The sequence below is a fragment of the Neomonachus schauinslandi genome, chromosome 13 (assembly GCF_002201575.2).
Source record: "Neomonachus schauinslandi chromosome 13, ASM220157v2, whole genome shotgun sequence".
In the NCBI taxonomy this organism is placed as follows: Eukaryota; Metazoa; Chordata; class Mammalia; order Carnivora; family Phocidae; genus Neomonachus; species Neomonachus schauinslandi.
In genome coordinates, this window is record NC_058415.1 from 41,105,662 (window position 1) to 41,118,012 (window position 12,351).

General features: G+C 38.0%; 1 protein-coding gene and 1 pseudogene across 1 annotated transcript in view; one reads left to right on the forward strand and one right to left on the reverse strand.

Annotated features, from left to right (window-relative positions):
* Positions 1-12,351, forward strand: part of CCDC171 (coiled-coil domain containing 171) — a 310,199-nt gene that overhangs the window by 9,070 nt on the left and 288,778 nt on the right. The window contains exon 2 of the mRNA XM_044920762.1: positions 4,232-4,367. Coding sequence (XP_044776697.1) covers positions 4,232-4,367 — 136 coding nt within the window. The remainder of the gene's footprint in view (positions 1-4,231; positions 4,368-12,351) is intronic.
* On the reverse strand, positions 1,221-1,313 carry LOC123326559 (annotated as a pseudogene).

Here is a 12,351-nt window from a genome sequence, read left to right on the forward strand (position 1 = left end):
CTTTTTCTGTATCTATTGAAATGATTATGTAATTTTTATTTTAGTAAAATGGTATATTACATCAATTGATTTTTGGACATTAAGTTAATTTTTTATTTTTGGGATAAATCCCACTTGGTCATGTTGTGTAATCCTTTTAAGATGTTGCTGGATTTGGTTTGCTAATATTTTGTTGAGGAATTTTTTGCATTTCTATTCATGAGGGTTATTGATCTATAGCTTTCCTTTCTTGGATATCCGATTCACTTTGATTTTAGGTAATCATAGAATGAGCTGGGAAGTGTTTCCACCTCCTCTAAAGTGAGGATTGATATTATTTCTTTTTAAAATATTTGGTAGAATTTACTAGGGAAGCCATCTGGACTTGAGCTTTCTTTGTGTTTAGATTTTTAAAATTATTAATTCAATATTTTTAACTGTTATGGGTCTATTCAGATTTGTTTCTTTTGGGGTTAGCTTTTTTTTTTTTTAGGATTTTATTTATTTGACGGAGAGAGAGAGAGAGTGAGAGATGGAACACAGGCAGGGGGAGTGGGAGCAGGAGAAGCAGGCTTCCCGCGGAGCCGGGAGCCTGATGCGGGGCTCGATCCCAGGACCCTGGGATCATGACCTGAGCTGAAGGCAGATGCTTAACAACTGAGCCACCGAGGTTCCCCTGGGGTTAGTTTTGATAATGTCAGTTTTTCTAGGAATTTGTCCATTTGATCTACATTGTCTAACTTGTTGGCATAAAGTTGTTCATAGTGTTTATTATAGTCCTTCTAGGTTGGTAGTATCATTCCCTCTCTCATTCTTTATTTTTATAATTTGAATCTTCTTTTTTTTTGGTCAGTCTAGCCAAAGGTTTAGCAAGTTTGTTGATCTTTTTAAAGAAGCAAATTTTGGTTTCATTGATTCTCCGTGTTGTTTTATTTTAGTCTTATTAAAAAAAATTAAAGTTACATATGTACGTTATTTAAAGAATCTCATGTTCTCCAAGGCTTACTCACTGCTATTAGGAAAAATAGCAGTACCAATTTGCTTGTGACAAATCACCCTCTTGATCTCTAGGAACAATCATTTTCAACTCTGAGATGATTTTTATTTTAAAAAATTTTTAATTTGATTTAATTTATTTAAAATCTTGTATTTTTTGTATTGAAGTATAGTTGACACACAATGAGACATTAATTTCAGTACAAGATAGTGATTCAACAAGTCTGTGTTGTGCTGTGCTCATGAAAAGTGTGGCTGCCGTCTGGCACCATACTCTGTGCAGGGGCCAAGCTCATCTCTGTATCGTTCCAATTTCAGTATATGTGCTGCCAAAGCCCGCACTGTCACCATACTCTGAAAGGATTTTTAAAATCTAAAGCTCTTAAATTTTTTTTTTATATTGCTATTTGAGTTTTCAGGTTTAGCTGTTATCTACTGACTGCCCACACTACAAAAGATCATAATTTAGTTTTCATTCATGCTTCCCTCCTTTTTCTGTCCTCTCTATATTTAGTTTTCCATGCTTACATTATTGTAATTTTGAAAATTTCCAGTTGAGCCATGTGGTTTTTTTCTGTCTTTTACATTGTTTTCTTTGGATTTGATAATTGTTTCATTGATTGTTTAGTTTGCTTAATTTCTTTTTTTTTAAAGATTTTATTTATTTATTTGAGAGAGAGAATGAGAGACAGAGAGCACAAGAGGGAAGAGGGTCAGAGGGAGAAGCAGACCTCCCGCTGAGCAGGGAGCCCGATGCGGGACTCGATCCCGGGACTCCAGGATCATGACCTGAGCCGAAGGCAGTCGCTTAACCAACTGAGCCACCCAGGCGCCCCAAGTTTACTTAATTTCTATGAATTTATCATGAATTCAGCTTTATACTCCAACCAAGTGGCATAAATCTCTCAATATGTTCAGATAGTTGAAGTATTCTGGGTTTATCATTAATTGTAATTCCAGTACAGTTAACATACAGTGTTATATTAGTTTCAGATGTATAATATAGTGATTCAGCAATTCCATACATTACTTAGTGCTCGTCAAGACACAAGAAGTGTATTCTTAATCCCCTTCACGAATTTCACTCCTCCCCCTGAAGCATTCTGTTGTCTTCTGTTTCCATCTTCTTCAAGAAGTCACTCCTGGAGGCTTTGGCCAGTCCAGTAGTCCAGCAGGGACAGATTGCCCTTTAGGTGCTGTGCTTTCATCTCAGGGACGCGATTGTCACCTGCTGTTCCTTTCTTCATGATCCTGGAAATCCCATTGCTGTTTTTTTCTGTTTTGAATACCCTACTTTTGGGATCCCCTGTCTTTCTCTTTCTCAGTTTAGGTCCTCTTGAGAAAGTTCATGGGAGGTAAATGTTTTGGTGCCTTGTAGATCTGAAATAGTCTTTCTCATTCCCTTGTAACTTGTTGGGCATAAAATTCCAAGTGGAAAATTATTTTCCCTTGGAATTTTTTCAGGCATCCAGGAGATTTTTTTTTTTACATTTACTTAATTAGGTTTTCATTCCTTAGTTGTGTTTTGATTTCCAAGAGTTCCTTTTTTTTTTTTGTTCTCTGAATATTTCATTTTTTATCACATTCAGTTTTTGTTTCATGGATGTTATTTCTTCTCTTATATTTCTGAAGGTATTTTTCCCCCCTCTTTTTAAAGTTCCCTTTTACCTGCATAATCTTTGAGGGTTCTTCCTCTCTGTCCCCTGATTTGGTCTCTGTCTTTCTAACTCTTGCTCCCTAACTTCTGGTGATCCTTAGCTGACTGTTCTCATTTAGCTGATTGGAAGCTCAGTGTGTAAGGCTTTGTTTTTATGGCATTCTCTATAGGGTGATATGGTTAAGGTGTTTGTTGGAGAACCCCTAGCATCAGCATCTTTAGGTCTTTTTTACCTTGTTGGTTTTTCACCTTCCATTCTCTGCTCGGCTGCCATTGTTCTGGCACACAAGATGTTGTAGAAGACCAGGGCTCTCACTTATTACATAATTTTTAACTTGAGTCTCCTATTTTTGGTATGGGGTCTTATACCATTTGTATCTGATGTCTCTAATCCACAGATCTTCTGTTTTATCCTCTCCAGGGAATAAACCCTTACCTAGTGTTCTGCCAGAGTGAGAGAGAGATTGGTGCCCAGTTGTGTGGTGTATAGGGTGGAGGATCTGAGAATCTCATTTCTTTGGCAGACTTTCAATCAATTATCTTGTTTTCTGCTCTACTTTTACCGTGTTTTCAAAGCTGTTGTCAATTAATTGAGCTTTTGGGTGTAAATCAGGTTGCTTTCCCCATTTTTGCCTTTAAATTCAGTTCTCTTATGTAAATCAATTACCACTTATCCACCTGGTTTCCAACTTCTAATATTTTATTGCTGTTGCTCATCTCTGTGCTCTTTCTCCTTGTGGATTTTTATCTCTAAATTCTCTTTGCTGATACTTTCATTAAATTTTTAATTTTGGGGAGAGAGTGCTTTAGTCTGCTTTTTTTTTTTTTTTTTAAGATTTATTTGTTTTAGAGAGAGAGGGAGAGTGAGAGCAGGGGGTGGGGCAGAGAGAGAGTGTATCCCAAGCAGACTCTGCGCCCAGCGTGGAGCCCATCATGGAGCTCAATCTCATAATGTCGAGATCACACCTGAGCCGAAACCAAGAGTCTGAAGTTCAACCTACTGCGCCACCCAGGCGCCCCTAGTCTGCTCTTTTTAATCCTCAATCTATATTCTGTCACTCATGCTTTTTCCTTTTGTAATATGTATTTATTACATTTGCAATAAATAAAACATAGTACTTAAAAGGTAAAAAGAACTCAGTATTTTCCAAAACTATGCAGTCTGTGGCTCAGTCGGCTAAGCATCTGCCTTTGGCTCAGGTCAGGCTCAGGTCATGATCCCAGGCTCCTGGGATCGAGACTGGAGTCCGGCTCCCTGCTCAATGGGAAGCCTGCTTCTCCCTCTCCTCCTCGTTTGTGCTCTCTCTCACTATCTCTGTCTCTTTCTCAAATAAGTAAATAAAATCTTAAAAACAAAACAGAACTACACAGCTTGTGATAGGATCATTCTTTAAGTACCATCTTGAAAGGGTAGTTCGTTTCTAGTCATACACTACTTTGTATTTCTACCTAGCTTTTGCAATCGACATCTTTTACTAGATTTTAAGTTTCTTTAGGGCAAAGACCATATCATGTTCCTTGTGATTTCTGAAAAATAAGTTATTAGAAATACCAGAAATAGACTTAGTGAGAATTTTATTTTATTATCTCATTTTATAGGTTGAAGAATGCCTCATCTGATGAAAAACAAATGTTTAAAAGTGAAACAGACTTGGACATTACTGCTGATCTCAGAAAGAAACTCCATCGGGCTAAGAAAGAAAAATTAGAAATAACAACTAAGCACAATGCAGAGGTAGAATTTTTTTCTCTCAAATAATGTTAAAAGTAGAATTTGGTTATTTTAGATTCATTTCATATTACAGACTCCATGTTTAACATCACCATGATATTCTTGAACTTGAAAAGGAAATTATAGGGAGTGCCTGGGTGGCTCAGTCATTAAGTGTCTGCCTTCGGCTCAGGTCATGATCCCAGGGTCCTGGGTTCTAGTCCCACATCGGGCTCCCTGCTTGGCAAGAAGCCTGCTTCTCCCTCTCCCACTCCCCCTGCTTGTGTTCCCTCTCTTTGTCAAAATAAATAAATAAATAAAATCTTAAAAAAAAAGGAAATTATAATAAAGAAAATAGTTTTTTTTTTAATATAGTGGAACTGTATAGGAGTGTTAAGTAGAAGTTTAATGAATTATGATATTTGTATGTTGTCTTAAATTTATTTTAATTAACGGGTTAAACTTGATAAAAAAGTAACTGATGAATGCCTTTAGTGACTAAAGGATTTGTAAATTAGACATTTTTGAAATTTTAATTTAGGTTCTTTATGGCTCGATCATGGAACAATCTTAAGTAGATCTGAGTATAGAATTTTAAAAAAAGATTTATTTATTTATTTTAGAGAGACAAAGAGAATGAGCGCACGTGTGTGAGTAGGGGGAGAGGCAGAGGGAGAGAGCAGAATCCCCACGCAGACTTCCTGATGAGCCAGGAGCCTAATGAGGGGCTCGATCCCAGAACACTGAGATTATGACCGGAACTGAAATCAAGAGTCAGTCACTCAGTCTACCGAGCCACCCAGGCACCCCTGAGTATGGAATTTTTAGTCATAGTGTAATTCATAAATTATCCTAGTTTCTCTTTGTTTTGTTATATCATTATATCTTTTATATGTATATGTATAAATATATATATTTCCTGGTATGTGTATATATTCCGAGGGTAGTAGCTCTCTTTTCCTCTAAGATAATTCATGAATTATATGTTTATATCACTTCTGTCGGTTGTGTTTTTTCTGTTTTCTCTTTTTCCTCTGTTTAAATTTTACTTACTCTGTAAGTTCAGCTTAGGCAGCCTGGTGCAGTGGGAAGAATATCAGGTCACACCAATCTGGACTCATTCATGGCTCTTCCATTTACAAGATAATGTGACCTTGGGCAAGTATTTATCCTGTACATCATTGTTTTCTCACTGTGAAATGCTGGTCCCAAAGGGTTGTTGTGATGATTAAGGGAAATAAAATTTGTAAAGTGCCTGCGCTCTATAGTAGTGGCTGTAATTTATTGACATTTAAGCATAAACAGTGTTTTTACCTTCCTTTTTTTGCTGAATTCTGATGCTGTCCTGTCAGGAAACCTTTTAAAGCCCCCCTAGGTGAAACGAATGACTCCTTTCTTTGCTCTCCTACAACATGGTGCTCTTACAGTTATTTCAGAGCCAAAACATTTATTTCATGCTTACCTGCTCTTCATTAGTCCATAAGCTTCCTGAGAGATGAAAGCTACAACCGTGCTTTGTCCCTGTATCTCTCATGGTTCTTCCTGGCACATAGTAGGTCCTCAGTGGCTGTGTGTTGAATAAAAAAATGACTTTTTTTCAGATTGTCTAAGGAACAGGAGCTTCTGATTAAAACAGCAAGCAATGAATATATGACTGTTTTATTTGTACTTTTAGTGGCAGTTGAGATAATTTAAAGGGTAATTGCAGTAATTGCTTTTATTGACATTGTAATATTACATACTGAATGTAAAGTGATATTTGTTAAATGTATGTTAATTGTTTATAATCTCCAAAACTTATTTTTTCAAACCAAATATGCATTTTACTTGGGAGTAATTGTATTGTGATAATCATTCTTCTATATTCTTTTTTTTTTTTTTTTTAAAGATTTTATTTATTTGACAGAGAGAGCCACAGCGAGAGAGGGAACACAAGCAGGGGGAGTGGGAGAGGAAGAAGCAGGCTCCCCGCAGAGCAGGGAGCCCGATGTAGGGCTCGATCCCAGGACCCTGAGATCATGACGTGAGCCGAAGGCAGACGCTTAACGACTGAGCCACCCAGGCGCCCGCATTCTTCTATATTCTTTCACATATATTTGCATTTGTCATCAGAGTTCTTTTTTTTTTTTTAAAGATTTTATTTATTTGACAGAGAGTGAGAGACAGAGAGAGAGCACAAGCAGGGGGAACAGCAGAGGGAGATGGAGAAGCAGGCTCCCCGCTCAGCGGGGAGCCCGATGCGGGGCTCGATCCCAGGACCCTGGGATCATGACCTGAGCAGAAGGCAGACGCCCAACGACTGAGCCACCCAGGTGCCCCTGTCATCAGAGTTCTTAGACCATACTATTCTCTCTTGTTTGATCAAGATGTTTTGTTATATGTGTTCACATTTAAGAGATAGGAAATTATTTCAGGGAAGAATGATAGTTTTCTTGCAATAGGCTGTTATAATTGGTTCAACTCCAGTTTCATATTACTATTCACTCTTATTGTTTCAGTTATTTGTTTAGATGATTTTACTTGTATTATATACTAATTTTTTTAGTCATATAATTTCTAAATATGCCCACTATAAAGCAGAGCAGAGAGGAATGAAACTATCTAAAAACTAAGGCCATATATTTGCTTTATTAGATACTTCTAATGCTAATACATATCATACGGGTGATTGGCATAAAATATCTTTAAAATCTGGGGTGCCTGGTTGGCTCAGTCAGTACAGCATGTGACTCTTTCTTTTTTTTTTTTTTTTTTAAAGATTTTTATTTATTTATTTGACAGCGAGAGAGATAACGAGAGAGCGAACACAAGCAAAGGGACTGTGAGAGGGGAAGCAGGCTTCCCGCTGAGCAGGGAGCCGGATGCGGGCTCGATCCCAGGACCCTGGGATCATGACCTGAGCTGAAGGCAGACGCTTTAACGACTGAGCCACCCAGGCGCCCCGAGCATGTGACTCTTGATTTTGGAGTTGTGAGTTCGAGCCCCACCTTGGGTGTAGAGAGTACTTAAAAATAAAATATTAAATAAAATAAAATCTGTGTCCATTGGTGGATGAATGGATACAAAAAATATAGTGTGTTTGTATACACACACACACACACACAAAATGGACTATTTTTCAGCCTATAAAAAGAATGAAATCTTACCATTTGTGACAACATGGATGGGCTTTGAGGGCATTATGCTAAGTGAAATAAGTCAGACAGAGAAAGACAAATACAGTATGATCTCATATGTGGAATCTAAAAACAAAAATCCTAAAACCAAGCTCATAGATACAGAGAACAAATTGGTGGTTGTCAGAGGTTAGGGGTAGGGGTAGGCAAAATGGGTGTAAGAGGTCAAAAGGTATAAACTTCCAGTTATAAAATAAACAGGTCATGGGGTTGTAATATACAGCATGGTGATTAGAGTTAATAATACTATACCATATATTTGAAAGTTGCTAAGAGAGTAGATCTTAAAAGTTCTCATCACATGGGCACCTGGGTGGCTCAGTTGGTTAAGCAACTGCCTTCGGCTCAGGTCATGATCCTGGAGTCCCGGGATCGAGTCCCGCATCGGGCTCCCTGCTCGGCAGGGAGTCTGCTTCTCCCTCTGACCCTCCCCCATCTCATGTGCTCTCTCTCATTCTCTCTCTCTCAGATAAATAAATAAAATCTTAAAAAAAAATTCTCATCACAAGAAAAAAATTTGTAATTATGTATGGTGACAGATGTTAACTAGACTTATTGTGGTGATCATTTTGCGATATATACAAAATATGAAATGTTGGGCACCAGAAACTAATATGTCAGGTATATCTCAATAAAAAATAAATACCTTTAAAATCTCTAGGAATTTTATTGTTGTGGGTTCTTGGATAAATTATTTAATTTTTCTGAGCCTCAATTTTCTTTGACAGGTTTAGAAATAGAAGATTACTTTTGAGATTTATTAGTAGGCATAGGGTATGGAGAGAGGAGTTGCTTATAAGACTCACTGCTTCTAGATGAGACTAAGTTGCACTGATGTGGATGATTGGGATGGGACAAAGCCACAGGATTTTCAGTGTTGCAGTGGTCGTTAGAATCATTTGAACATGGTAATAGAGATGTGTGAAATAGGACATGAGAACATGAAGCTATTCAGATATTTCCTTGGCCCAGACAGTGATGATAGAACAGGAAAATCTAGAGAAATGAGGATGGAAGAGGGTAAAGAAGAGCAGTATAGCTTTCTTTAGCTAAAAGATACTGGAAACTTAGGACCAAGTAGTAGACTTTTTAGGCTTCAGGACCTGATGATGTTGTTTGACTGATCTAGCCAGTCCTCTTGAGTAGGGGTTCTTAAGCTGGAATCCTTAGAAACAGAGACACCAAGGAATCCATATACTTAGATGTGGAAAAATTATATTTTATGTTTATTAACCTCTAACTCATTAAGCATTTCTTTCAGTTATGAAAGGCTTGACCCAGTTGGCCCTCCTTTAACAAGCCATCATAGTATTAGCAGTACTTTTGACTTTATATTCAGTAGAAATCACATATACACAATTCAGTTATTGCAAGTTTCAAAATATTGTTTATATCTGTTACTACCTTGAAATTACACTGGTTGTGAGACCTGTACATAGAGCTTGTTATTTAGTGGCTTATTAAAGAAGTACATTATGGCATCACAGATTTGCTTTTATTTTACATATTTGTTTTTATACTTTGATTTTTTTAATTCTGAGAAGGCTTTGCCAAATTGCAGGGAGGGTCATGGCATAAAAATGGTGAAAAACCTTTCTCTGAGAGGCTGAGGCATGCTGTAGAGGATATGAAGGAAGATATGGAGGATGCCACAGAGAGGAGGAGGTTCGAAGATAGCTGGTTGAGCATAAAGATGTTAAAGAATGCAGACCTGTTTTCAAGGAGGGAGATCCCACTTTGCTACTGTCGCGTGTGTTGAACCCTTAAGTGAGAAAACAAACTCATGAGCAGAGGCTAGGTTTCTATCAGCTGTGTGGGTAGCTTGAGAAATCAAATATGGTCCAGTCAGGAAAAAAGAGGGACGTTAATAGAGGGAATTGGTTGTACAAGTGATGGAAGACCTAGGAATCCAAATAGAGAATGGTGAGGTCACCCTAGAGATTAGTAATAGCAGGAAGCCACCACTGCCTATAGGCCAGAGGGCCAATGGGAAGAGATGATGTGACCAGAGTCCTGCAGTTGGGGCTGTTTGGGGGGAGGTAGAGCCATGGTAAGGGCTGTCAGTGTTGAGATGTTGGAGGAAAAGAAGTGGGGTTGGACCTTGAAAGAGATGCAGCTATTGCCAGAGACATTGCTAGAAGTCGAGCCATTTGGCGGTGGAGCATGGGAATTGTATAATAGAGTAGAGCAGATGAAGGGTGTTGGGGAATGGACCTGAGATCAATGGGCAAATGATTGGCAGTCCACATCTTTTATCTATCACCCCTGTGCTCATATGTCACTCCTATACAGTAATATCTTGTTTCTGCGTAACATTGCGGGTTGCAACTCAAATATCCTCTATACGAAGGTGCTCCCACCCTTGCCAAAATGGGGGACACAAAGGCTTATTTATCCTTGCATCCATCTCACAGATGGTACACGTCCTATCAGGTCTTTATAATTTGGTACCTCATGAATTTAATTGAAAATTTACTATTCCAACATTCTTCATATGACGCCAGAGGGGAGGAGCCAAAAATACCCCCACTAATATATACATATAACAGATATGCAAAGGGCAGCTGCAGTTCTTAGTCTTAGAGATGGTCCTAAGGTTACAATGATAGAAAGGTAGGACTTTATATTTCAGAGGCTCAAGTTAGGATTTTGCTCATCAGATTTAGATCTTTTGTTTTTCTTATTGTTTGTTAATTTAGATCAAATAATGCTTTAGAACTGCTTTTTGAATATGGTAGGCATTAGCTACATGTGTCTTTTGAGCATTTGAAATGTGACTGGTCTGAATTAAGATGTATTGTAAATGTAAAATGCTGGATTTCAAAAACTTGGTACAAAAATGCAAAACATTTCACTAATAATTTTTCATATGATTACATGTTGACATAATGATAATCTTGGATATATTAGGTTAAATAAAAGACATTAAAATTAATTTCATGTATTTCTTACTTTTTAAAATGTTGCCACTAGAAAATTTAAAATTACACGAGACTTGTGTTATACATCTATTGGACAGAGCTGCTTTAGAAGGCTGCCCGTCTCTTTAATTCCTATGTACAACATAATCAATTAGATGCCACCACAAATACCTGGGGTCAGAAGGCTAGGATTACTACTATAATCCTGCTGTCCATTGTAGTAACCGTTCTCACCTTGTTTCTCATGGTTAATTCCTACCACTTGGACTTCATCATGCTGGAATTCCATTATTTTAATTGAAATTGGGGAGTCCCTCTCAATCGTGATGTATCCACCATTATCTGCATCATCTACTATAATCTCTGGTATATGGAGATTAGCTACCAGAGCCTTCTAAGGATGCTTGTGCTGTCCACTCCAGTGTATTTTGTAACATTTTAATTAGGAAAGGAATATCCTTTGCACTCTTTTTTTTTTGAGATTTCAACTTTTATTTTTTTAATTTAAATTCAATTAATTAACACATAATGTATTGTTACTTTCAGAGGTAGAGTTCAGTAATTCATCAGTTGCATATAACACCCGATGCTCATTACATCATGCACCCTTCTTTTTTTTTTTTTTAAAGATTTTTATTTATTTATTTGACAGAGAGATAGAGAGAGAGCACAAGTAGGCAGAGCGGTAGGCAGAGGGAGAGGGAGAAGCAGGCTCCCCACTGAGCAGGGAGCCGGACGTGGGGCTCGATCCCAGGACTCCAGGATCATGACCTGAGCCGAAGGCAGCCGCTTAACCGACTGACCCACCCAGGCGCCCCGACATCATGCACCCATCTTAATGCCCATCACCCAGTTACTCCGTCTCCCCACCCACCTCCCCTCCAGCAACCCTCAGTTTGTTTCCTATAGTTAAGAGTCTCTTATGGTTTGTCTCCCTCTCTGATTTCATCTTATTTTATTTTCTCTCCCTTCCCCTATGATCCTCTGTTTTGTTTCTTAAATTCCATATGTGATTTCAATCATATGATAATTGTCTTTCTCTGCTTGACTTTTTTCACTTAACATAGTACCCTCTAGTTCCATCCATGTTGTTGCAAATGGTAAGATTTCATTTTTTCTCATTGCTGAGTAATATTCCATTGTATATATATACATGACATCTTTATCCATTCATCTATCAGTGGACGTCTGGGCTCTTTCCATAGTTTGGCTATTGTGGACATTGCTGCTATAAACACTGGGGAGCAGGTGCCCTTTCAGGTAACTACGTTTGTATCATTTTAGTTCCTCTGCATCTTGAAGAGGATGTAGTTAGGGAAAGGGGAGGTTTTTGGTTTGCTCACATTAAACCACACCCATCTCCTAAGTCTCCATATTATGTCAGGAAAGTACTGGCATTTTGACTTTATTAAGTGATTGTAGGCTGGTGTTGAATTCAACTTACAGCCACCCATCTTAGCAAACTGTTAGAACTAGCTTATTAAATCCAAGCCAATCCTATGTATGTTCTGCAGGTTTCTGCTAATATAAGATTAGCAAGATCTTGCATTTCTTTTGCTACATAAGCTATTTTCTCCTAGAGCAGACTATGCATTTCTCCTCCTACGGCATACTGAGATCTGAATTTAGCCATGGTGACAAAGAGTGGTGGACGTGTGCTTGCAAATCTTCTTGCAAGGCAACTGTCTCAGGCGTGCTCATTAGTTAAGTCTTTAAGCCAGGGAAGGCTAATTATCTCAGACAGGGAGGAGAAGCTGCTTTTGTTGGTAAGGGATGTTTAGAGGGGATTTGAAAGTTTATAATTTTCAGGTTTTTGTCTAATTCCAAAAGCCCTCATCCCATTTCCTACCTTCCTACTTAATGCCCAACTGATACGTACTATCTTAACATTAGAAACTTGGTGAGATTCTT